The sequence below is a fragment of the Fomitopsis serialis genome (genome assembly GCF_022376445.1).
Source record: "Fomitopsis serialis strain Sig1Antser10 chromosome Unknown B0H18scaffold_307, whole genome shotgun sequence".
NCBI classification, from domain to species: Eukaryota; Fungi; Basidiomycota; class Agaricomycetes; order Polyporales; family Fomitopsidaceae; genus Fomitopsis; species Fomitopsis serialis.
Window position 1 is genome coordinate 1 of NW_025955267.1, and position 25016 is coordinate 25016.

The 25016-nt window shown below is 55.5% G+C and overlaps 10 protein-coding genes across 10 annotated transcripts; 3 read left to right on the forward strand and 7 right to left on the reverse strand.

Moving 5' to 3' along the window:
• Window positions 1-453: 453 nt before the first annotated feature.
• B0H18DRAFT_892152 (uncharacterized protein) lies at window positions 454-1338 on the forward strand (the record flags this gene model as incomplete). Its single annotated transcript, XM_048041339.1, has 3 exons — window positions 454-500; window positions 548-586; window positions 729-1338. The coding sequence occupies 3 exons, from the start codon at window positions 454-456 to the stop codon at window positions 1336-1338; spliced, it is 696 nt and encodes a 231-aa protein (XP_047885072.1).
• A 431-nt stretch (window positions 1339-1769) lies between these two features.
• Window positions 1770-3716, reverse strand: B0H18DRAFT_1128327 (uncharacterized protein; the record flags this gene model as incomplete). The annotated part of the gene is made up of 11 exons (XM_048035327.1): window positions 1770-2034; window positions 2101-2183; window positions 2242-2269; window positions 2333-2391; window positions 2443-2553; window positions 2616-2654; window positions 3199-3216; window positions 3266-3374; window positions 3424-3437; window positions 3494-3572; window positions 3625-3716. 11 exons carry the CDS (start codon window positions 3714-3716, stop codon window positions 1770-1772), a joined length of 897 nt encoding a protein of 298 aa, XP_047885073.1.
• A 1034-nt stretch (window positions 3717-4750) lies between these two features.
• On the reverse strand, window positions 4751-7074 carry B0H18DRAFT_1128328 (FAD-linked oxidoreductase-like protein; the record flags this gene model as incomplete). Its single annotated transcript, XM_048035328.1, has 9 exons — window positions 4751-4867; window positions 4921-5015; window positions 5079-5530; window positions 5580-5719; window positions 5772-5781; window positions 5839-6101; window positions 6167-6439; window positions 6495-6769; window positions 6828-7074. 9 exons carry the CDS (start codon window positions 7072-7074, stop codon window positions 4751-4753), a joined length of 1872 nt encoding a protein of 623 aa, XP_047885074.1.
• A 36-nt stretch (window positions 7075-7110) lies between these two features.
• Window positions 7111-8366, forward strand: B0H18DRAFT_1060435 (p21-C-terminal region-binding protein-domain-containing protein). The gene is made up of 5 exons (XM_048031107.1): window positions 7111-7196; window positions 7268-7498; window positions 7564-7776; window positions 7834-8013; window positions 8065-8366. The coding sequence occupies exons 1-5, from the start codon at window positions 7128-7130 to the stop codon at window positions 8221-8223; spliced, it is 852 nt and encodes a 283-aa protein (XP_047885075.1). The 5' UTR covers window positions 7111-7127; the 3' UTR covers window positions 8224-8366.
• A 47-nt stretch (window positions 8367-8413) lies between these two features.
• Window positions 8414-9641, reverse strand: B0H18DRAFT_338174 (uncharacterized protein). The gene is made up of 2 exons (XM_048037655.1): window positions 9484-9641; window positions 8414-8559 (listed from the first exon to the last, which is right to left on the reverse strand). The coding sequence occupies exons 1-2, from the start codon at window positions 9605-9607 to the stop codon at window positions 8474-8476; spliced, it is 210 nt and encodes a 69-aa protein (XP_047885076.1). The 5' UTR covers window positions 9608-9641; the 3' UTR covers window positions 8414-8473.
• A 208-nt stretch (window positions 9642-9849) lies between these two features.
• On the reverse strand, window positions 9850-11964 carry B0H18DRAFT_1128330 (major facilitator superfamily domain-containing protein; the record flags this gene model as incomplete). The annotated part of the gene is made up of 9 exons (XM_048035329.1): window positions 9850-9994; window positions 10057-10324; window positions 10379-10622; window positions 10678-11060; window positions 11113-11236; window positions 11299-11405; window positions 11477-11667; window positions 11733-11786; window positions 11834-11964. The coding sequence occupies 9 exons, from the start codon at window positions 11962-11964 to the stop codon at window positions 9850-9852; spliced, it is 1647 nt and encodes a 548-aa protein (XP_047885077.1).
• Window positions 11965-14019: 2055 nt separating this feature from the next.
• B0H18DRAFT_1089002 (uncharacterized protein) lies at window positions 14020-14946 on the reverse strand (the record flags this gene model as incomplete). Its single annotated transcript, XM_048032252.1, has 4 exons — window positions 14020-14322; window positions 14377-14465; window positions 14520-14763; window positions 14821-14946. 4 exons carry the CDS (start codon window positions 14944-14946, stop codon window positions 14020-14022), a joined length of 762 nt encoding a protein of 253 aa, XP_047885078.1.
• A 739-nt stretch (window positions 14947-15685) lies between these two features.
• Window positions 15686-16193, reverse strand: B0H18DRAFT_1128332 (uncharacterized protein; the record flags this gene model as incomplete). The annotated part of the gene is made up of 3 exons (XM_048035330.1): window positions 15686-15817; window positions 15868-15954; window positions 16011-16193. The coding sequence occupies 3 exons, from the start codon at window positions 16191-16193 to the stop codon at window positions 15686-15688; spliced, it is 402 nt and encodes a 133-aa protein (XP_047885079.1).
• Window positions 16194-17456: 1263 nt separating this feature from the next.
• On the forward strand, window positions 17457-22000 carry B0H18DRAFT_1060447 (TIP120-domain-containing protein). Its single transcript, XM_048031108.1, has 16 exons — window positions 17457-17551; window positions 17606-17631; window positions 17686-17835; window positions 17887-17999; window positions 18083-18144; window positions 18212-18622; window positions 18675-18770; window positions 18817-18893; window positions 18950-19993; window positions 20057-20480; window positions 20530-20600; window positions 20653-20747; window positions 20801-21072; window positions 21132-21278; window positions 21341-21556; window positions 21610-22000. The coding sequence occupies exons 1-16, from the start codon at window positions 17513-17515 to the stop codon at window positions 21994-21996; spliced, it is 3630 nt and encodes a 1209-aa protein (XP_047885080.1). The 5' UTR covers window positions 17457-17512; the 3' UTR covers window positions 21997-22000.
• Window positions 22001-22573: 573 nt separating this feature from the next.
• B0H18DRAFT_919257 (MFS general substrate transporter) lies at window positions 22574-24897 on the reverse strand. The gene is made up of 8 exons (XM_048041601.1): window positions 24601-24897; window positions 24333-24556; window positions 24067-24278; window positions 23930-24009; window positions 23765-23873; window positions 23544-23712; window positions 23456-23496; window positions 22574-23395 (listed from the first exon to the last, which is right to left on the reverse strand). Exons 1-8 carry the CDS (start codon window positions 24605-24607, stop codon window positions 22666-22668), a joined length of 1572 nt encoding a protein of 523 aa, XP_047885081.1. The 5' UTR covers window positions 24608-24897; the 3' UTR covers window positions 22574-22665.
• Window positions 24898-25016: the final 119 nt, after the last annotated feature.

Sequence of the window (25016 nt, forward strand, 5' to 3'; positions counted from 1 at the left end):
CAGCATTCGACTAATGTTCTTCGCGGAAGCCCTAACATACAACGGCGAGGATGATACAATGGCAGAGACACTCCTGACACATCTTGTCGACTCGCTCCTTCCTGGTCTCAATGGATTGGAGGATCTGGTCATAAACAAGGTGTACTTGTCGCGCGTGCTGCGGCGAAATGGAAAAGCAGGGGCCGCAAAGAAGCAGTGAGTTGTCTGACAATGCTTCATCCGGATCGCGAGTCTGACGGTCATGCCAGTGAGAAGTGGCTGATCAAGTGGTTCCTCAAGAATCCGCACCAGTTGTTTGATGAGACCCTTCGCGAGATCCTCATGCCAGATGGACAGACCGGTCCGATCCTGGAAGCACTGGGTGGGCCCTCCTGGCTTGATGGACGCAAGCACACCGACGAGACGGATCGCCGCCTAGGCAAGCAATGCGGACGATGCTTCGCTCGGGAACCGATGGTGAAGCTACTTGCGTGCTCGAGATGCAAGAGTCTCTATTATTGGTACGTTACTCCACGCGGTCAAGTGGCAGACAACTGACTTTGTGTAGCTCTCGAGAGTGTCAAAAGGCAGACTGGCCGTTGCACAAGTACGTGTCCACCCAGGTACAATTTCATACACTGGTAACGGAAGATAACGTTCTGTCCACTACTACTTGTAGGGGCACCTGCAAGTGAGTCGACGTTGATTGACGTGCGTACCTGACATTTGCTTACCTAGCTATCGGTCAGGAACATCATAAATATGAACCAACACATCGAACGGCTCTCCCTCACGGATCCATCTGCAGCACAGAAGGCGAAACACTGGCTTGAATGGCAGATGTCCATTGACAGCTGGGCCTACGCTAGCGCACTGCGGTTGCAGAAAAACCCTGGCCGGGCGCACACACACCTCGTCCTCGAGAAGTCAGTGTACACTCCCGACGCGGGCCCGCTGGCCACAGACAAGTTCACGATCGTCGGATGCACCGTACTCCGCATAGCGGACATGCTCGGCCATATCGAGCTCGGTATGAAGCTCGGTCCCGGCGAGGGCGCGGGATTGTGCATGAGTGTGCTGCAGGACAGGCGTGAAGTAGGACCTGGAAATCCGCTCATCCCATTCCTGATTATCAGACTCGACGGAGGAATCGTCAACATGTCGCTCGGTCGTGGTCTGCATTCCTTGCTAACCTATTGCTCAACGTACGCTCACCCGCTCCTCGTGGTAGGTTTCGTGGCGACCAAACAGCTCGAAGAGACAGAGTATAACCCGAACTGGCGTCAAGACGTAAATAAGGCCCGCCCTCCTCCTCCCAAGTTCCAGTATCGCAACTGCAGGGACGCGGAATTCGACTGAAGTCATAGTTCGTTCGCTTTGGCTAAAGTGTTGAAATGTGTTCTGACTTATGCTGATCCTGGTGTACTAGCCACATATTTGAACTGTTTACGACACGCACTGGACCTCATACGGTGCGACTCGTATGAGATCATGGGCCGTGGTGCCACGGTCAGCCCCAGAGGGCCCGTCGCACGAAACACAGGGTGAATCCGCCAAGAGCTGGGGTACACCGAAGGAGGGACATATTGGTTACGGACGAGGCGTTCTATGTACATGTACATGAGGTATACATCAGGGCGAGTAGGCAATTAGGTATGGTAAATGGCGCACGCGTGGGCCGGTAATCACAACACAAACAGTCGAGTAGCCTGCGTACGCCGAGGCTGCACCTTCGCCCAGACGCACGTTCTAAGGGTTTCACACTAAGACTCGAACACCGACCCGGGCCCTCACACCAAATACCCGCCGCCCCCGGCCTTCCTCCGCTCGTCCTTGTCCTCCTCTTCCTCGTCGACATGGCGGCCCGAGCCCACGACCGTCCCGCTGAACACCGACGCGGTCGAGTCCTCCGTGTAGTGGGTGAACGCGCTTTGCACGGGGTCCATGGGCGCGAACGACAGCGACGGGCGGTACCCCGTGCTCGCGCCGCCCGCCGTCGGGCCCGACGCGGTGCCCACGTACACGCGGTTGCGCAGCTTCTCGCGCGCGTTGAGCCTGCGGAGGACGGGTAGTCAGTGAGCGGGAGAAGGGAGGCGGCGGCGGTGGGTGACGGGGACTTACGTTGCGAGCGTGGAGTTGACGTAGCACTTGCTGACGACGAAGTAGAACATCGTGTCCCAGAACGTCTTCGAGAGCGTTTCTGACTGCAAGATGCGAAAGTCAGACCAGATCCTGCGACGCGTGTGGTGGAATAGCACGTACCAGAATGATGGTACAGATCGCGGCCACGCTACATCGCCCAAACGGCATCAGCACGCACTGTCCTAACGGGCATAGACGATTTGTTACGCACGTCGTCAGCAATCCGGTGTTGACTGTATACTTCATGAGCACATGATCATTTTGTCCGAGCTGCATCCATACGGTGCGCGTGAGCTGTACTTCCCTTTAAAAGTGGCGTACCCGCACGCACCTAGCGATGCCCGACCGGCCGAGATACAAGTAGTAGCACATCGAGAGCGTGATTAGCACATCACCCGCGATACTGCACGCGAGCGCGGCGGTCGATGCCCACTGAATACGGAACAGGTTAACATCAATGCAAGCTTGGGAGGCCTGCGTAATGAAGGACGTACGATGATCGTCCCGATCGTTGCGGCGAGCTGCGTGTGTTGCTGGTACGAGAAGCCGAGTTGGTCAATGAAGAGTCGACCGGAGACGACGCCCGGTGCTCACCCTGCTGCAGTATAGTCTACCGGTGAAGCTGGGTTTCAGTGCGTTGCGAGGAAAGAGGACCGGCGATACGCACACACTCCAATCACTGTTCAGCATGTTCGCTTGATTAGTCCGACGCATACATTCAATCGGTCCGTAGGCACGTACCAAATTGAGACAAGGCACATAGCATCTACTCCAGGGCCGCGTTAGCGAAGGGTCTCCACCGAGTATGTGGTCAGACGTACAATAAGTGCTGTCATCCAGCCATTCCCTCGGCTAACTGTATTGCATGTTGTATCATCAGACGTGTTCGGGAGGTCAGACAGCGAGTCGACGAACGTATGTATACACGCATGGCGAAGAAACTTTGTACGCGCATTAGTCTCGAAAGAGGGTGCGCATATATGCGGAGAACACGACGTACGTTTGTACAAGGAAACCAATTGATGACTACGGAGGTGAGACTCGTCAATTAGTCGATGCAAGGACTACCGCACTCACAGTCAATCCCGTCTCCAGCTGCATATATGCATTAACATCCGCACCACCACGCGCACAAGGGACTCACTCCTAGACTCCATGGAACGTATTGGAGCGCCTGCGGATTGGCGTAGTTTGCTATGAGATACCACCAATTCGCGTGGACGACGGTGACGAGCTGAAGCGCATCTAGGATCCTGTCAACGCGTCAGCAATGGTATTGCCACGAGAGGGGTTGAGACGCACGTTATGACAGCAACCTAGTGAAGGTCAGAACTCAGCAGCCGATCGCCGAACATACGGCACACGAACTCACGAAGAGCTTCAGCCACCAGGCGTCGGACCAGTAGCGGTCGTAGTACTGATATGTTTGCAACAGAGTGATGCCGAAGAAACTGTGAGGAGGGTCAGCGACAGCCCCCACCAGAGAGTTACGCGCAGACGTACGTGGAACTAAAGAACAGACCGATCATAATGGCACCCATAGTCGATCTGACGATCTCCTGCAGCGCAGCCATCTCCGCAGCAGTCGCCGACATCTTTGCCTGGAAAGGGACAATGCAGCAAAGGAGTGGAAGGGAGACCAGGAGACGGCGAGGAAGTGAAGACGCGGGGAGAAACAGACCATGGCGCATACAGCGAGGTGTTCATAACTGAATGGCGCATCGAGTGATCTGAGCGCGTGATGGGATGAGCGACCCGCTCACGAAGCGGAGTTGATGGCAGGCCGAGAGAAGTCGCGACGGCAATTGACCGCCCACCTCGCTTCGTCCCCGCCCAATCCCCGCCCCTCCCGCCCACGTCCCGATCGACACATCCCCGGGCCTTCTCCCGCCATGTCCGTCCTCGTCGGGCCCGGACAGTGCCCGCTACTCACACCTCCCCGTCTTTCGCGCGCCTCCACTGAAGTTGTCGGCCTACTTGCGGATCGCCTGGCAATGTAACACATATCAGACAGTAGTCCTCCCTAGCTGATCATCATCAGATTTTTGGAGCTGTGAGCAGTGGCCCTGCTGGATAAGTGATAGTACAGCTGAGCACTCGGTCAACATCGGTCTGTCGCATCGGGACCAATGATCTCCCCGTAGATCTGGATCAGTACGTACTCAAAATAACTGCTTGAAGCTTCTGTCTGAGTCGGTCGCGGCGATAAGCACGGCCTTGTGGCGGTGTCATCGCTTTAAAAACAGTCTTCTACCTCCACGTACTAGTACTAAAGTGCTCTAAAACGAGAATGGGTAAACACAGTGAGGTCCCTGGACTGAACGAAGTCAAAGCTACCTTGACACAGCATTGCGTACTAGTCTCCCGTAGGCAGACCCTAAACACGACCTTGTTGAGTGGGGAGGGCGGTCGTATAATTGCGTAGTACATGCACATGTCCATGCATTGTCAGCCGAACTAGCACATGCTCATGCATTGCCAACTGAACTAAGTAGCACATAACGCGTAAGAACGGCATAGCGTAGTTATGCCCTTGTCATTGACAGCGAGAGGACACTCACATATCGTTGTCTAAGCTCCACTTGCCAACCGATAGTCCCTTTCTAACCTACCAACGGCACCCGAAAGTTCAGCCAAACAGCCTCTTCCAAATCAGTTCCCCAGCACGCCTCCGTTCCTCAGTCGCCGCGCCATCTCCCAACACCGACTTGTTCTCTATCGCCCGTCTGCTCAAGTAGGGCATGACCTAACCACACCCATGAATAAGCCGCACGCTAGCAGCGCGTCAGATACACCTACCTCAGCGAGTGCTCCGTACGGGATATACTTCAGCAAGAAAGGCGAGCTGCAGCGTGTGCGCTCGGCAATCGAGTCTGACAACGCGTCCGTCATGCCTGGTCACGACGTCCCATCAGCCCAACACCCTCTCGAGCCGGAGCCTACCATCGACCACTCACCGTACAGCTGCCCCATCGCGATCCTCTCCGCAACCGCATCAGGCACATACAGCACACCCGCGCCGCCGTCCACACGCTTCGCCAACCCGAGCTTCTCCATCCCCTCCAAAATACCGCCCACGCTCTTCCAATTATGCGTGCCAAAGAGCACGCCGACGCCCGGGACCCCGCGCTTCACGTCCTTGCGCACCTCGTCCAGCAACAGCGCCGCACACGCGTCGTAGCACGCGTCCGTCTCAGCCTTCGTGAGCCACACGGGCGGCTCGCGGTCTGGGGAGATCCCCAGGCCGCTGGCGTCGCCGAAGCCTTCGACAGAGGCCCCTGAGGAGGCGGACGCAGAGGCGTGGGCGGCGAGCTCGTGTGGGTGGTACGCACCACGGACGAGCTTCGCGCCGAGCGCGTAGCCCTCCGCGTGGGCGGCCGCGATGCTGTGCTTCAGATATTCAGGAGTTCTGTGACGGCAATCAGTGAAAAGGTCATGCCGTAAGAGAACTTACACACCGTCTCAGGTACGCCTGGTAAGTCTGGTAGATGACCGGCTGGATTGTGACTGGAGCGGGAGACTTGCTGAACCAAGATGAGCGGCGAGGGAGCGCGTTGAACTCTCGTTGGAGAGAAAGCAGAAAGGCATCTACTGCGGGCTGGGCAAATCGCGTTCAGCGAGCGTAGTGGCCGCCGGACCTAGGGACGTACTTGGTACCAGCTGGTAGACAACGAAATGTATTAGCGAGATCACGCGCAGTCTAAGCAGTCAACCGACCTGTATTCAGCGTCCATGATGATCTTGACGCCCCGCTCCTGTGCCTTCTTACAGATCGCTCGCAAATCATCACGCAACTGTGCTAGGTCCTCGATATCCTCCTGAGAAAGTGAGCCCTTCGGGCCTGTGGGGAAGGCGAGGACAGCTAGGTCGTTCGGGTGCGGTTGACCAGGGAAGAGAATAGCCGGTGAGGATGAACGTCGCGTCGCAACTAAGTACTTCGAGAAATTGCGCAAGGTCTCTGCGCGGGGCACCATCGCGGTCTACGAAGGAAGACAACGAGATGACTCGTAAAACGGCAGCACGAGACACCACACGGAGCACACACCAGCTTGATCGCGACCCACGTCTTGCGCCCCTTCACGCCGTCCGCGCTGCTTGCATGCTTGTCCTCGAAGCTGGCGCCGACGTCTATGCAGTGCAGCGTTTCTCGGAAGATCTGTCTGACGGCCTCCTTCGCCGCCGCCGCACGCTCCTTGGAGTTGCCGGCAGCCTCCGCCTCATCGACCTCGACGCTGTATGCGAACAGGCAGCCCTTACCCTCGGCGCGCAGCTGCTCGAGGAGGGGCAGACAGTCCTCCGCGGTGTCTCCTCCCACGAACTGAACAATGGATGCGGTCATCGAACAGTCGCTCTTCGCAACGCAAGTCGCGCACCTGGTCGAAGAAGGTGACCCTCACGATCGCCTCCGTGACTTGCTTAAGCCCGGGGATCGTCGTCAATGTCGCGAGTATCGACGGGGCCCAGTCTACGAGAGCGGGTATAGAACACATAGAATACACGACATACGACCGTATGAGAGAAGACAGAGGCTTCTGCGGCTTCCCGGGAGCCTTCTCGGCCTCTGCGACCGGGGCATCTGCGTGCACAGGGCCCCAGACATTCCCGAGGACAAGGGAGGCGGTCAGGACGCCCCCAGCAACCAGACCAGCTCGGTACAATCGCGGCGATGATTCAACAGGTCGCGGTGATGTTACAAGTGTTCGTACAGGCGTGAATACATGCGGCCAGGTCGTCCGAGGGTGTCCGAGTCGCCTGCAAGCCAGTCTGAGCGACATCGTTGGGACTGCGCCCGCAGAGGCGATAGTGAGACGAGCAGAGGGTATGAGTGCATATCTGGAGGATGGACGGCTTTATATCGCTGCCGATAGGGGGCGAGGCCTCGCGGTATGTAATAGACAGCGCAGGGCGGAGGACGCGGGCGCGGAGGCACGCACGGAGCTCGGCGCGCGACATGGTCACGCTGCGCCCGCCGCTGAGTTTTGCGCCTGCCCTCTCCCTCGACGCCCATGGCGAAACGCAAGTCGCTCGCACCTGACCCGGAGCTCGACTCGGACAACGAGGACGCCAGCGAACGCGTAGGTGCCCCTCCCCCGCCTCCCCATTTTGCCGGCGCGATAAGCTCACGGCGCGGAATGCGGGCCAGTAGAGCCTCGTGGACGTCGACTTCGAGTTTTTCGATCCGCACCCGGATGTCGATTACCTCGCCCTCAAGCGGCTTGCTACGCAGCTCTTGCAGGGCGATGCAGAGCCTCTGCATGTCAACGACCTCGCGGACCTCATCCTCTCGCAGCCTCTTGTCGGCACTACCGTCAAGTGCGATGGGCGGGAGAGCGATCCGTACGCCGTCCTGACCGTTCTCAATATGCGAGTCCACCAAGTATGTCTACCTCCGTGGAGAGCCTGATGTTCGGTTGACGTTGACGAACCTCATGCGGCGTACAGAACCATCCCTCGATCAAAGCATTGACGGAGTACGCGCTGACCAAATCTTCGGCCGATCCTGCCTTTCATGGCACCCTCCAAACTCTGCTCAATCCCGCGTCCTCAAATCACGTCGGGTTTGTCTTCTCCGAGAGACTCATCAACATGCCCGTGCAGATCATGCCGCACATGTATCGCATGCTCGCGGACGAGATTCAATGGGCTCTGGATGATGTGCGTGCGGACATATCTTCTTTACATCGCTGTCCTCACCGCTCGGGATGTTCGCAGAACGAACCATACAACTTCACACACCTACTCATTATATCGCGGATATACCGTCTCTCGCCGGAGGAAGAGGCTGAGCTGCAGGGACCTGCCTCGCGCTCCAAGCGACAAAAGCAGACCGCACAACAACCCCCGTCGCGTGGGGTATACCCCTTCCATCCAGAGGACGAGCAAATACAAAAGGTGCGTACCACCATTTTCTGCCTTCTCGTCCTTAACTCATTCATCTGCAAGATCGCTGTGCATTCACTCGATTACAACTTCACAAATACTAAACCACGTGAGGAAAACGGGTTCGGGCTAGACATGGGCGGGCGGATGATGCTCGTACCTGCTTCAAGACTGCGAGACCTTGTCTCTGCGTTGCAAGACGCTTATCCACCTCCCTCATAGTCGATGTACCGTGTCATGCAGTCGTCGGTCGACTGGATGGCAGACATTCGGAGTGTCGAGAAAACCCCTTTGTGTATGTATGTACTCTCATGTTCCCATCTAATGATGCACGCTTTCCTTGATGAGAGCCCTCGGGAATGTCAGCACATCTAGCGCCAGTCCTGGCGACTTCGTACAGTATCCCCGTCAACGAAAAGCCCAGATGCCGTCGAATCCTTTCGACTCAATGATGACTCTAGTCGTGTTGGCTTCAAGCTGGCGCGTCTTTTCGGACGGTTGTCCGAGCCGCTGTGCCGGCTTCGCAGCTGGGGATGCGGAGATACGAAAGTCTACGCGCTTTACAGCGGTTTTCAGAACTATGCGGAATCGCGAGAAAAACGAAAACGCACCTCGGGCACTGGGCCAGCGCCCCGAGCCACGATTAGATTAGATAGTGGCCAAATCTGGAAGTCATTATGTACTCGATTGATACGACGCTGCGCGTCCCGCCTCTCCGAGCGAGCGATGTAACAAGCTTCAGGGTGAAGCCGACTGTGAACAAAAATGGGAAGGGTATGTAAATAAGGCATGCACAGGTCTGACATATTTGCCCCATCCATTCACTTTAGCCTCGGATAGAACCACTTGATCATAATTACTCGAAAAATCAACAGAACTCATCTAGCAATAGTCCTCGCGCTGGACCGTAATTTTGACAGCCAAAGATGTGTGTAAAGCTATTTGTGCTTCGCATTTACCCTCGTCGCAACACCCATTGTGCACAACATTGCCCTTGCCATGAACAACAATAGAGTATGCTTACATTCATTATCAATTCATCACAGAATGGGTCCTGCTCGACGTGCTGCTTCGCTCCGGATTTCATTCATTCATGTCTGAAAGTCAGAAGATCTTGTTCGCGGACTGAATGTATATGTACTACTTACGTTAGAGCAACTGAGTCGTTCGTACTTACTGTATGTTGTTTACATAATCAGCTACCCATACTATATATGCTATATCATATACATCGCGTGCCGCGTATTGTGAGCTCTACTTTTCCGCCGTTTTTCCTGCTGCATTGGTGCGTCGGCGTAGCTCGCTGCCATCTTGTTGTCATCTACTTGTAACAACTATGATTTCGTATGCCTGCTCACCGAAATGGCCTAGCTTATCACTTCCAGATTTGGCCACTATCTAATCTAATCGTGGCTCGGGGCGCTGGCCCAGTGCCCGAGGTGCGTTTTCGTTTTTCTCGCGATTCCGCATAGTTCTGAAAACCGCTGTAAGGATCCTGTGTCTTTCCCAGCGTGAAGCTCGATGCTGTCGGATGCTTAGTCTGAACGCTTAGACTGGCAAGTCTGAGATTGGAGTAATGGCTCGGTAAATGGGGCACAACGCACATGCTGATTGATACAACAGGATCCAGGAATACATCGCAGATACAGGAGAAGTGAGAACAATATAAATGTAGTGTCCATAGCAGCAGCGAATAACTTAGTCCAACCATAGTCCAGTCAGGAGTATAAGGTGATATGCAGGGTATAAGCTGTAGCACTGGTAAGTTAAGCAAGATGTGTGAACGCTGCGAGGACGAAAGTAATATAGGTCGACAGGCAAAGCAGGTCGTGCAGGATTTGCGGATGCCTACAATTGTGCCAGAGGGACGGTGCCGCGCACAAAGCCCCTCTGGTCCTCGTTCGAGATCTCCTCGAGTGTCCGCTGGTTCGTCTCCTTGATGAGCAGCGTGGAGAACACGCCTGTCACCATGAAGAGTGCGAGGATCTCGAGACTGCAAGTTTGCACATGCATTAGCGCACAATCAATGCCAGACGAGTGAGAGACGGCACTGACACATGACCCAGATAGACGTCACTCCCCGGAGCCCCGCCTTTGCTCGCCAACAAACCAAAGCCGACCTGCGAGATGACCGCGCCGAACTTACCGCTCGCTGCGGAGATGCCGTGCGCAGTTGAGCGGTAGCGTGTCGGGAACGCCTCGCCGGGGATGATGAACGTCGTCGTGTTTGGCCCGAAGTTCCAAAAGAAATTTGCCAAGCAGTAGAGGAAAATGAACGCCTTTTGACCCGGGCCTGTCTTCATCAGCGCCTCATATCCGAACCCTGTCATCCGTGGTGAGAACGCTGCATGTTACAACAGAGCCTGGATAAGCGCACCCATGATGATGAACAGCGCTGTGAGCACGATGAAGCCCATGAGCTGAATCGGCTTGCGGCCCCATCTGTCGATGAACAAGAAGGTCATCCAGTAGCCGGGAATGAGTCCAGCGACGGAAAGGATGATGTTGCCGATGCAGATTTTGCGGAGTTCGTGATATACACATTCTGTGTTGTCGCAAGTAACGCTGGGAATCGAAGTCAAGATGGTGTTGTTGTTCAATATGAGACCGTAAAATGCGATCTACGGGGGAATGTCAGAACGAGCGGCTGGCCCTGTAGACAGGTATGGCACGCACATCAAGAGCGAACCAGGAGTACGCGCAGCCCACCAACTGACGTGCGTTCTCCCACTTGCTAAAATAATGGAAGAAGTCGCGATTGGATCTTTTGGGTGCATTCACACGCTGCACGGCAATGTCGGGGTCGACCCAGTAGGAGTCCCTTATGAGGAGGTTATCGATGTCCAGCACGGCCTGCCGGAGGTTGCGCTCGATGTCCATGGTAAAACGGGGCGTCTCGGGGATGGTCAACCGGAAGTAGAGGGCGATGACACCGGGAACGCAGCCGAGACCGATGATTAAACGCCACATATAGTCAATGGATTTCATGTTGTTGACACTGTCGCCCAGAAGTGCCTGCTTCCCGGAAACGACGGCGATGTATGAAACGATAGAGCTGGCTGCGAAAGCGGTGAGACAGAGCGTTGGAAAGTTAAGGCTTTGACAACTTACTGAGCTGACCCCATCCTTGATTGGCGAAGACAGCCGTCATAAGCCGGCCACGGTTGCGTGTGGAGGCGAACTCGGAGGAGATGACGGCAGAGAGGGGATAGTCGCCACCAATACCAACGCCCATCTGCGGCGAGATGTCAGTGATATAGTTGAGCACAGCGCCCACCAGAATGAACCACTACTAACAATGAACCTCCAGACAACAATGACACCCAGTATGTTTACAGCCTCGGCCTGACCGGCGACAGCTTGACTGAAAGTCGAAACAATTATGACCATGAGCTCTATCCCGTCTGTGTAAATGCGCGGGCATTTAGTCCTGCTTCTTCGCATGCTTGCGCAAGGATAGTGGGACGGGACTTACACATTCGCTTACGGCCTACCAAGTCTGCTAACCAACCAAATACCAGTTGGCCGAAGATGCTTCCAATGGGGGTCGCGACCTTCACGCCGAGTGCCTGATTTTGGGTCAGGGCGCGTGATAGACCAGATCCATTCCCGCCATATAGGTAGCCCAGCATTTGCGCCGCGATGCTGATGGCGAAAATATCGTAACTGAAGTAGAATGAGCATATCAGTACATAGTAGCCTCAGCTCAAAGTAATGTGAGCAACACCTACGCGTCCGTAAAAAAGCCGACGCCTGTGACTATAGACACCTTTACGTGAAACCAGCTATGCGCCCCGTTAGCTGTGGTGAACACGAAGCTTCCAGCACTAACCTGAAGTTGGCATTATCGACATTGGCGAGTGCACGACGACGCTCCTCATCGAGCGTATAGTAGGTTGCGGTGGGTTGGCCATCTTCAAGCTCCTCGCCGAGTCCCTCTTCTGTTCTGAGGGCGGAGAACATGGTTCACCGTGTTGGGTTGGTTAGGTACCACTGGAAAGAGTGGTTCAATCCTCTGTGAAATTGGCGGCGGTTGATGGCTTAGCATGATGTTTAAGTACATAATGCCAGGACAGTCCGCAGGCGGTGTTTGCGTCTGACGGGACCCTGTAGTCGTCCGTCCATGCCGCCGACTTAAACAAGATCTGGCTGAATGCCTCCGTTTGGTCACTGGCAGCAACGTGCTCCGAGTTGCGAGCCAACAGCCAATCATCGTGCCCGCCACCGGTGGCGCTCAGTTGGTACCTTGCCTTTTCGGGAACTCGCCACCACGCACGTTCAAGTTCTTACCCACTGGCAGGCTACATGCTGTCCATCGCATCGCCCGTCTCTCTGCCGTGACTACTCTGCCGCGCCGGGAATCTGGACGCTGGATGCTTTCCTCTGGCCGAGTCATAATTCGGTCGTGAATCATGATAGACGCAGCACACTGCACAGTGCATGTACACCGTGACTGCGGCGACTTAGGTCCTTCAGGTTGTCATCTTGAGCGAGTGCATTCAAGAAATGTTGTATGTAACTGTTCAAGCCCTCTGTGACGATGTCTCTGCTCTGAGAAGAAACGCATATGTAGAATCACCCAAAGCGCACTAGTACGCTTGCATTGCACTCGACTTGCTCAATTGTCAAGACTCCAATCGTTCTTCGTGCCCGGCTACCGGCATTGTGCTACATATTCGCCGCCCAACGACGCTAAGTCTCACGATTGTCGTGTATGCGTCTCCATGTTACCGGGAAGTCTTCCACGAGCGCAGGATTCTTGTCATGGCTTGTTGGCTAAGCAATCATTGTCACTTCATCATTCTTATTCATCCATGTTATTGTTTACCGCTCTGAACCTGGAAGTGCTACTAGTAGTTGTGCACTAAGTACACGCCGCATCATGCCTCAATAGGCCGCCTTCAACGACATCCGCGGACTGGCAAACGTGGAACCCAAAGGGCGAATATGTACACAATCCCGGGACACCTCTAACCTGCCCTCACCATAGCGTCTGTGAACTTCCGGTGACGAAGGCTACAGGTGACTGCCTTACACTGCCAGAAATGGGCGTGCACTGAAATCATTAATTAGGGTTCTGAAGGTCAGAACGAAGACATGATCATTTCCGCAGCGACAGAGCTGCCAGTGACAAACATTCATGGCAAAGATAGCACGCCGGAGATATCTCGCCAGAAGGTGGTCGTGGCACGGCGCTGTGCTAATAGCTATGCTACAAGGTTTGCCTCTGATGCATGTGTTTGACTTCGAGATGGGGCTCAAACAAAGTCCTTCTCGTGCTGGCCTTCGAATTCGATGGCAACACCATTACGTTCCGTCCTTGATGACTGCGCTTCTGTTTAGGAAGGTTTCGGCGCTGGCAAGTAGCGGGGAAGAAGGCCCTGAGGCCTGATCCGTCGAGCTTGTCGGCACCGCTACTAAGTAGTGTCATCCACGGACCCGGGTCTCAGAAACCTTAGTCTTCAGCAACCGCCGGGTTTGCTGGATCATGGTGTACGTCCGGCATGTCATAACGATGTCCTAAGTCGATTCCCGCGCTCCTGTCATCGGCAGTGCTCTGAGCACAGTCGAGTTAAGTCGAGCTACGGTCGGTGGGTCTCTGCTAGTGAGCCCGGTCGAATTTCGGCTGACTGGACGATGTCTGCAGAGTGGCACTACGGCCTCATTCAAGGCTATACCCCAGAGGCGTGGTATTGGATCGATCCTGTTGTGTCCTTCATGGCCTCGGAACTTGGAATGCATGCTCCTAGAGTTACGGTCGCAATACCTCCATGGACTAACAGCGTGACTAACATACGGCATCGACGCTATGCTTGCGAGAGCATACTTACATAAGTAGCACCATCGTGAAGATGCCGTCTCGCTAAGTAGCTGGAGTAGATCCGGCCGCACGGGTGATCCTCAAGTATTCTGTCCGGCGGCACCCACACAAAGACACAGTTAATCTTGTATGTGTACATATGATATATATACCAGTTCCGCATCGTACATGAGCCAGAGCACGCGTTCTACAGGCTCCTACTCGTACAGGCCTTCCTCACCACCTTCTGCCCATCCACCCCTATCACGCACGCCGGCGCCAGCGCCGACATTGAACTTGCTCTTGGCCTTCCGGCCCTTCAGCTCCTTGTACATCTCGCGCATCTCATTCTTCGACGGACGTGCCTCACCCTCGGTCTCCGAGCGCCACTTGTCTTCGCGCAGCTCGCGTGGCGTCTGCGCGCCGGAACCCCCTGGGGTGGACCGGCCGGAGTACGAGTGGTAGACGGGCCCAAGCGTGTCGGAATCGCGAGAGGCAACTGTCTGGAGGTAGGTTGTCCGCTACATGCGAAAGTGAGCACGGGCCGGGCGTTTTGTAGTGTAGGTGGTACATACCCAGTTCTGCTTCGATTCGCGCTTCGTCCACTTGCCAGGCGGCAAACTATCGTCGTGGAAGTTCTCCTTGCGATAATGCTGGAACCAGACTGAATCCAATTGTCAGTACTTGACCTAAATGCGAGTGCAAGGATACACCGTACCATAGTTCAGTGTCTGACTCCTATTCCACTTCTTGGATACCCGCGAGCAGCGCGCGAGGTCCCTGATCGACAGCTGCGCGAAGATGCGCTGGGAAAGGTCCGTCGGGAGCGCCCTTAGAGGGTCACTCGGCAATGTCGTCGACAAAGACACCGCCTGGTACGGCCGACGAGCAGCGCTCCGAGGGCCCGGGGACGATGGACGTGAAGGAGTTCGCGACGCGGGGCGAGTGCCAGGCGCAGAGACCTAACAAGCGTGGCTGATCAACACACATAGCCGGACTACATGTCAATGTATACGCACCACGCCGACTATCTCATCGTCGCTCTCTTGGTCTGAACGCTGCGTCTGCAGACGTTCCGTGATCGAGAACGTGTTCCCGTTCTGATCGATAGTTTGGGTGCGGAGGACGTCTTGCAGGAGACTCATGCTGGACGACGTGTAGTTCTTCGAAATGATAAGAGTGAAGTGCAGATAAAGATGCAGAGATGGTTGTAATGGGGGAAAGCGAGAAGGGCGACGCTGGTTATAAGCTGTACAGCGGGGGGAGCGGATGGCACAGTGGGCGCGCGGATTGGTCATTGACGTCACCTCCCAGGTCACCCGAACAGGCAAGTCTCTTTGCTCCGGGACTTCTTCCGCGCACTCTCCTTCCGTCGCCCTCGTCCAGATCAGCCTCGAGCATCGGGTTACTGACCCAGGCTATCGAGGCATCCGCATTCAAATCCGCATTTGAACCTGAACTGGCCACATCCGAACCCGACTCAACACACCAAGTATGATACGGTTAGTGGGGCCCATTTTCGAAGAACTTAGGCCATACATATCCGACTCAGAGGCATTGTGGATGAACATATCCGTACCTAAATTCACATCCGGAGCCGAGGACGAATGTGAACGTTGCATCCTCACTTACATTCGCATACATGGAACCATGGACATGTCCACTTCTCAATTATCAACATCGATCATACAATTCGCGATTCAGTATGCTACATGTGTGATGATACATCGGTCATAAGGTATTAGAGTCAACACCATTGATGCAGTCTCGGGGGGCACAAGAGTCATCCGAGAGTCGCGGGCGGGAAGGCATCCAATCCCGGGTGGCGCCACGGATGGGTGAAGGCGGAACAGAAGTGAAGGCATTCCAGTCAGGCATGGATGATCACTGCAGGAACTTCGCTACACGCAGCATTTGTCGCATCCGTGGTGTGTCGGGTTTGATCGTCCCGTCCATGGGCGCGAAATCTTTCTGTATCCTCACATATCGGCGGAAGAGTACTCTGTATTGCATGACCTGCAAGAGAGATGTCAGACACTGTCTAAGTTGCTGACGGATTCGCCCACCTTCGGTCTTTCAGGTGTCTCCGCTCGCCTCATGACGCTGCCGAAATACCACCCGTCATATGCATACACCCAGACGGATTCTCCGCGCTGTAAACCACTGATCAGTTTCGTTCTGGACCGTTGTATCGTTCGGCGCCACATACCTCGAACTCGTAGTCGAGCAGTGGCGCGTTCAGGTAATCGTACGCAGACTGCTCGCCATCAGATTCGAATTCTTCGTATTCAGACTCCTCTGCGGGAGAGGATTCTGGCTCGGGCACAACGTCCTCCTCATCGTCCGATAGTTCTGTGAGATCGGATTCCGACTCGGATCCTCCGCCGCTCATGCTGGCACTGCTATCTCTCTCTCTTCTATGGAGCCTGATGGGGCTTCCGGTTTGGAGGTAACCGATCCCAGTACTGACGCGGGTTATCATAGACATGTTTGTGTTAAGTTTCCTCGGTACGGCCTACGATCGGCGACTGTGGCTCCCGATGAACTGGCGATTGTGTTTGAACTGATGTGGCGTGAGGGCGCAGAGACTCGGAGATAATGGAAAGGACCCAAGGCGTCAGAGATAATGACCAGTGGCGAAAGTGATGGCGATGCGCCGGATCAAGTCCACGGGGCTGGGTGACAGGGCGAAGTGAGATGTGGACAAGAGCACGGAGGGACACTTGCTTTATATCTGTAACCAGCAACGTGTGGCCCAATCGACCATTGTTATCCTGTGGCCAAGCGCGCGAAGCCACAATGCGATACGATCTTCAGACGCCCGATATAGAAGGCCCTTTGTGAGGCACATAACAAAGCCGGCTGAATGCGTACGCCTCGAGGTAACCGCGAGGTTCGCGTGCCGCTTGAGCCCGCCCGTCAGCTGACAGAGGTAAGGGAGGGAGGTCACAGTAGACTTACAGCTGGTGAGCAGAGCGAGAGACGCTGCGTGTTGCCCGGACATGTACATAGGCTTGCATGGAGAGGGACGCCACTGGCGACTCAGTGGCGAGCGCTCCTGACCTTGCTTTTGCCTTGCTTCTGAGTGGTTTGATGATCCTAGGGTGGCCTTGAGGTGGCCGTGATATGTATTCATAAAGCAAAGCGCCAGACGCCTCCAGACGCACGAAGCTTGAAGCACCGTACAAGGTTTGGATAGCCTTGTGTATGGCAGTGTTCATGATACCTAGAAAGCCCAACGCCAGAGGGAAGGCTGCCGTTGACCTGTGTTCATACAGCTTTTGCAAAAGCTGGGAGAAGTCGGCAGGCGTATAGGCATATCCATGCTATGCTAGTAAGCTGGACGGTGCAAGTACCAGATTCGAGTCTAGACACGTCGCGGCACGCCAGTGCCTCTCCGAGTCTGCAGAGTGCAGCAGTTCATCTCATAGTACGAGATGTTGGGACATTGAAAGGTAATTTCCGTCATAGTCCACAGTCTAAGACAACGTGTGGGCAAGCAGTAGTGAGCGCGGGGAAGACTTAGAGAACGATACGGTCGTTCGCCCCCAAGTCGGTCCCTCGCAGACGCGCCGGTGGCTGAAATGCTCCAGAATTGCATCACGTGCACTAAGCGAAGGCGCGCCCCAGCCTCGAAGCTCGCACTCGAGCGGAACTCAAGTCCATTCCACCACTCCCCCATTCCTTCGTTCCTTTCACTCTACGCCCAGCATGACGAAGACATACATCATGAATGGGCTCATCGAAAAGGTAATTCGCAATTGTCCTCGATCTGCAGCAACTGACGCGAATGCTGCCACTCAGATGCAGTCCTCCGACCAGGACTTCCGGTATGGTGCCCAGGAGGCGACGCGTCTGTACATCGCTCATTGCGTTGGCTATAGTTACATGGGTCTCAATGACCTCCTGGTTGCGATCAAGGAAGATCCAAACACGTTCCTTGGCGATGAGCCCACGGAGACCAAGGTCTTGCGCCAGGTCCTGGCTCTTGTGGAGGATAAGATTTCTGAGGTGAAGAATCAGGCGGTGAAGTGGTATGTTCGTTCATCGGTGGACACGCTAGATGAACCCTCATGATTGCTCAGCCTGGGTCAGCTCATCAAGATCATCCGAGAATCCCAGATGGAATATGTTGTGGATCGACTCATTGACTTTTCGTCTGGCAAGGACGATGAGCTGCGCGACATCTCGAGCTTGGGTCAGACCGACTCTCCTTATGCCGGATCATCTCTCACAATTTGAACAGCCTTGAAGACAATTACGTCTGAGCTACCCCCGAAGGCAGAATCGCGTCAAAGGCGTGTGAGAAGCTCGCGCCCAAGCTGCTAACGCAATTGTCCAAGGTACGTCCGTGCGAGCGAATCTCTGCAGCGGTCATGGAAAGCGACGCGAATTCCAATCATTTCACAGCCCGACACACCACCAGACACGCTCCTTGAGACGCTTTCCATTCTATCCATCTTGATCACTCGCTTCCCAGGGTACCTAGGAAATCCGGACCTGCAGCCGCAACCCTTGACCGTGCTCACGCCAATGCTTTCCCACTCTCGAGCGGCCGTTCGCAAACGGGCAATCACGACTCTCGCGCAGTTCCTTCCGAGTACGCATGCCGAGCTCTTCCAGAAACTATTGTCGGAGAAGGTGCTTCCCGGTCTTGCACCGTCCGCGAACCTGGAAACGCAGCGTACGACTGTGCAACTTGTGGCTGCGATCGCGCGTCATACGCCACATCAAATAGAGCCTGTACTAGGGCAGATAGTTCCTGCGACTAACAAGGCGCTGCAGCGTGAGGACGAGGAACTCCAAGAAAGCGCTCTTCAGGTGTGTACCGAATATTAGCCAAGGCAAGAGAGAATAGACTGAGTCCTCGCAGGCACTGGAAGCGCTAGTCCTGCGGTGTCCCACAGAGATCACACCGTTCCTGTCTTCTATCATACACGTCGGGACTCAGTTCATCAAGTATGATCCTGTAAGCAAATTCTCTGTGTCTCTCTGCATTCGCTCATGTGTCACAGAACTACGCAGGTGGAGACGATGATGAGGACGAAGAAATGGCGGACGATGATGATGACGAAGCCGAACTTGATGATCAGTATGTCCTGGTAACGTAACTGAGCGCGCACGTTCTCATTCATGTCGTCCAATCAGGTATTCTGACGACGAGGACATGTCGTACAAGGTCCGGAGATCCGCGACAAAGCTGCTGGGTGCTATCATCGCAACGCGTCCGGAGCTACTAACCACGCTCTACAAGGAGGTGTCGCCGGTGCTGATCTCCCGTTTCGGTGATCGCGAGGAGACGGTTCGCGTTGAAGTGTGGTCGACGTATAGCGTGCTTTTGCAGCAAACGCGCGTGTACGGAACTAGTGCACAGCAGAACGATGCGGCCACTATCGGTGGGAAGCGAAAACGGGCAGACGAAGGTATGGAGGTGGAAGAAACACCGTACACTCTGCTACGCTCGCAGGTGTCATCATTCGCCAAAGCACTGCTCAGCCAGCTCAAGTCGCCGAAGACGTCACCCGCTACCCTCCAGGCTGGCTTCTCGCTCTTGCACACCCTACTCACGGTCGTTCCAAAATCCTTGTCCTCGTATTCTACGCAGATCATCACGACGAGCAAGGCTGTCCTGCTGCAATCGAGTAAGACCAATGCTGCGCCGCTGCAGATCATGTGTATGTCCTTCGTCGGACTGTTCTTCTCGACACATACTCCCGGTACATTCACGGCCTCGCTGGACAGCATCTTGCCGGTGTTGCTCAAGTCGCTCGGAGAGAAGCACCCACGGATTGCATCCGAGGCATTCCGCGTCTTCTCGTCGCTCCTGAACACTATGCGTCCGGTCAAGGGAGGTGACTGGGTTGACGTCGTCTACAACGAAGCAGTGGCGAGGCTCGGTAACCATGACACAGATGCGGAGGTAAGGGGGTGTACAGAGAACTGCATTGGTGACTTGTGGGTGTGTGCGACGGAGATCATGAAGACGAAGCCGAGAAAGGAGTGGGATGCGATGTGCAGGACCACCGGCCGGACGGAGGGCGCCGTGCTTGTGGTCACACGAGTGGCGAAGGAGATCGAGATCGACGATAACTGGGTAAACGGCTGTGTGAATTGGCTCTTGACGCTGTTGAAGAAGAGCGGTCGTGTCGGGAAGAGTGATATGTTCACGTGCTTGGATGCCCTGTTGAGGCGGTGAGTGCGACTGCGTTCGAGCATCCTCTACATTCGTCTCATCGGCCTTGCCTTGGTCTTTAGGTACAACACTGTCCCAGCAGATCTCCCCACAACCGTCACCCCTACGCTCAAATCTTACATCTCCATCTCGGATATCTCGCTCATGTCACAGGCTGTTTCGAATATCGCCCTGCTCTTGGAGCTAATTCCTGCAAATACATACCCAGAGGTCGAACGGGAGCTCCTTCCAGATATCTACAACATTGCCCACTCTCCTCTCGTTGCTGGCGCAGCATTTGAGTCAGTCCTGGCGTTCTTCGCTGCGCTGGTGCAGGCCGACATGGAGGTTGCCACGCATCTCGTACCGAACCTCGTCATCTCAGTCGACAAGGCGCAGAAGTCCGACGCCTCCTACGCGAATGTGGCCCGCTGCATCGGGCAAGTCGCGATTTCCCAGCAGGGTATCGCAGCGGGTACGGTCGCCGAGTTTGCCAAACATCTCAAGGTATGTCTAGCGAGTGAGCTCGGCGAAACTGGAACTGACTGTAAGTCAGCCCACATCGAAAGCGAAGACGTCTCAGATTGTGTTGAGTTTGCTCGTGATGGGCGAGATCGGACGTTTCATGTGAGCCAATCCGTAGTCGAAGCTTTGAAAGAATCTCATGTACCTTCCTCAGCGACATGTCCTTGCAAGAGAACATTTTCACCAGCGTCATCCAGCGATTTGCCGCCGAGCAGGAGGAGATCCGGACAGCTGCTTCGTTCGCTGCGGGTATGTCTAACGCCATCACTGTCGATATTGTGGGTGACTCACGAGATTACAAGGTAACATCGCTGTGGGCAACCTCCACCACTTCCTCCCTGTGATCGTCAAGATGGTCGAGAACGACCCTACCAAACGATTGCTTTCTCTGCATGCACTGAAGGAAGTTGTCACCCACTGCTCACATGGCCAGCTCGAGACTGTCGCGGATCTGCTCTGGGTGCCGCTGTTCGAGAACTCAGATAACTCTGAGGAGACGACGAGGAACGTCGCCGCGGCGTGTCTCGGCAAGCTGACGACTACACATTCTTCTCTGTACCTCCCGCAGCTGCAGGTGAGTGGACCTAGTAATGCCGGGTGGATTGGTTATAACAGGGCTGACACGTCGAACAGGAACGCATCACCGATGCGAACCCTGCGTCGAGGGCAACGGTCATCTCCGCGATCCGGTACACGTTCGCGGAGACCTCCAGCTCGTACGACGAGCAGCTCAGCGCCGTGCTCATGGACTTCCTCGCACTGGTCGCCGACCCAGACCTGGTACGAGCCCCTTGTCAGGTACACTACGCGGTGGCATAGACGCTAACAACCGTCCCCCACAGACCGTCCGGAGACTAGCGCTGTCTGCGCTCAACTCTGCCGCTCGGCTGAAGCCCCACCTGATCCGGGACAAACTGCAGATCATCCTCCCGAACCTGTACAAGGAGACGGTCATCAACCCGGAGCTCATCCGCACCGTCCAAATGGGGCCCTGGACGCACAGAGTCGACGACGGCCTCGAGGCGCGCAAGACCGCGTACGAGACGCTCTACACGCTGGTACGTCCCCCTTCACTCGCCACCCGCGCCCCCCGCTCACCCCTCATTTGCAGCTCGACACGTGTCTGGCGAAACTCGACCTGCACGAGTTCCTCGGGCGCGTACTCGCGGGGCTCGCAGACGACTCGGACGAGGTCAAGGTGATCTGCCACATGATGCTCTTCCGGCTCTCGCAGCTCGCGCCGACCGCGGTCGCGCAGCGGCTCGACGAGATCACGGGCCCGCTCGAGAAGAGCATGAAGGGCGCGACAGTCACCAAGGACACGGTCAAGCAGGACCTTGAGCGCGCCGCGGAGCTGCAGCGCAGCACCCTCCGCGCCGTCGCAGCGCTCAGCAGGATCAGCCCGCCAGGGCAGAGCCCGAAGTTCGATGTGTTCGTGGAGGGAATGAAGAAGTCGCCCGAGTGGGGATCGGAATTTAGGGAGCTTGTTGGAGCGTGAGACGGCGGATGGGTGAAGGGGGCTAGAGTGGAGGTGTGCTCGCTTTCTTCTTGCTTTTGGCCGCTGTGAACGAACGAATGAGAGAGATGTAAGGTGTCATGAGGTGTTGTAGCAAAGTTGTATCTCTACTCACTGGCTACAGGCGTAATGGCATGCATGCAATGATTTACCCCGGCACTTCCCGAGGGAAGGGAGGGGCCTTCTTACGCAGGGTTGGCTGTCGCAGCGGTCTCGTTGTACGTCATACACTGTTTGGCGACATTCTCGTCTTTTACTGTGCCTTGACTAGTACCAGGCCGTGTTGCAAGCAAACGCAGTTACACAACAATCCGCCGATTCGGTCACCAGTCAGCGCTGTCCACTTGCGGCGATGCGGGTCTGTGATCGAACGTATATGATGATACATAGACCTGACCCATTCGCCAGGTTGGGCAAAGCGGCGAATGTGGAAGGGCTACAAATTGGCATGGACCATAAAATGACATTCTCAGAAGACGGTCGGAGAATGGAATCATTCATTTCAATGATTCCGTCGCCCGAGATATTCAGCCTTCATTGTAAGCCCGAGGCCGCTCCACCCTGAAGCTCGAGGAGGAATGACCGCGACAATAAGATAATAGCAACGTCAGATATGATACATCCGAACGCAAGCATCTGCGGCCCAGCTGCCTACTTCTCATCCTCCCCCTCCGCCGCTGTCACGTCCCACTTCTTATCCGTATCCGTGTGAAGCGGGAGGCCCTTCATCCACAAACTCGCAAACGCGCCGATCGCAGACAGCGCACATTGCACGCGCCACAGCACGTCCAGGCTCCCAGCGAACGCAGCCTGCACTTCCTCCCTCAGCGGCGACGCGAGAGCGGGGATAGCGGGGATCGCGGAGTAGGCAACGCTCGCGCCGCTAGGGAGCGTCGCGAGGAACGCCTGTGGGAGTCGAGAAGAGAGTTGGTTCTGGAGAACAGTCGCGCCGATGGCGACGCCCCAGATTTGGGCAAAGCTCCTGAGGAAGACGTAGAGCGCGAGCGCAGGCGCATTTTGCTCAACGGGCAGCGGGGCGAGGACGGGGAAGTACGTCGAGCTGTAGACGGCGCCGATTCCGATGCCGGTGAGGATCTGGAAGCCGATGGACGTGGCCTTCGAGCTCGTCGCAGTGAGGGTGGTGAGGAGGCCTTGGCCGACGAGGAGCAGGACCCAGCCGAACCATATTGGTGGGCGGTAGCGCTTCGTGACGGTGATCATAGCTCCGGCGACGATCGTGGTAGGCGCGACGGTGAATGCCACGCCGAAGACGAGCGTGCCAGCGCGGATGGGCGAGGCGAGCATGCAGGCTTGGTAGTACACGGGGAGATAATACATAAGCCCCGTGAGAGGCACAGAGAGGAGACCGGTCTGGATCAACCTGGCGAGGAGTCCAGTATTGATTAGACATGGCTAGATGCGAGGCAAAACATGAACTTACCCGCTTATACTAGTGCGGTTGAGTATAAGAGACAGGGGAATCTGGGCTTCATTCAGCAGGGCTACATTTCCGGACGCGATACACTCACGAGAGGATTTCTTGCCCACAGGGCCTCGTACAATAAGAATAGTACCAATCCAACACCACCTATGATGAGTGGGACTAAAACTTGCGCTGAAGACCAGGCATAATCAACACCACCCCATGTCATTCCGATTACAATAGCTGTCGTGCTCCCCATGACGAGAGCATTCCCGCTGTGCAAGAGATCAACATGCGCCGGGAAAGCGGGCCGAGTGCACTACTCACATCCAGTCTATCTGTTCGAGCTTCGACCTCAAACTCCCCGGCGGTGTTGGGAGTTTGACAAAGAACAGTACCAGCACGGCAGCAAGACCCGCGAAGGGTATGTTCATGTCTGAGGTGTCGCTGGCTTAAGATACAGGTCACTTCGACCTCATGCGTCGCACTTACAGAAAAGCCAGCGCCAGTGTCCATTTTGCGCAAATGATCCGCCAATTACGGGACCAACACCGGACGCAGCACTCCAAGCCCTGTAGTACATGTCAGTCGGAAAGTTCTCAATAAGAGCGTAGGAAAACGACACGGACAGACCAAGAATGCCGTTGTACAGCCCACGCTCGTTGAGCGCGACGATATCCGACAGTATAATTGAGCTCAATGTCAGTACGCCCCCGCCACCCAAACCTTGGACGGTGCGACCAGCAAACAGAGTTGTTGAACCTGTGGAAGCGCCAGAAAGCGCGCCACCTACGGCAAATATCGCGAGAGAGACGAGCATTACTGGTCGCCGACCAAAGATCTGTCGGGGATGATGTGGGCAAACTGATCTACATATGATGCAGAGGTGGAATACCTGGGCCAGTCCACCGCTCAAAGGCAGAAGGGCAGTGGATGATAGGCCATACGCCGTTCCAATCCATGCGAATTGGGAGATATCAAGGTCACTCGCGATTGTGGGTGATGCATTTCCCACAGCTGCTCCTTCAAGCACGACCATGAAGAACGAGATAACCAGAGCGAAGAGTATCATCCAGAATGCCTTCCCCTTCCGGGAGGTCTGCGATGAGCCGGTGCTCTCAAGCTTTCGCCTGGGGGCGAATTCGGCATCATGAAGAGGTGCAGCATCATGTTTGATGAGAGGAAACTGAGCTTGAGAGCCTGGGGAGGTAAAGGAGAATTCAGAGCGCGAGCCAGGCGTGAGGGTGAAGTCGGAACGGGAGCTCGGAGACTCTCCTAGATGCACAAGAGAGATGTCAGACCGCGAAGGGTCACGATCAACGAGCTCTAGCTGGGATCCTTGCGATCCAAGCATCATATTGTTAACCTGAAGAAAGATTGTAGGTCGACGCTGCCGCGAGTTGGTCGCGCGCAAGCGAAGGGACAGTAGTACTCGAAGGAGGGGGCGCAAGAGAGTGAACACCCGACTCCTCGGACGACGAGGCTATTCCACGACCTCTGAGGGCGCGCGTGCAACGTTCCTGTCACGCGTTCCCGAAATGTGTCGACGGCGCGGTGGGGTGCGATTGTATAATGTATT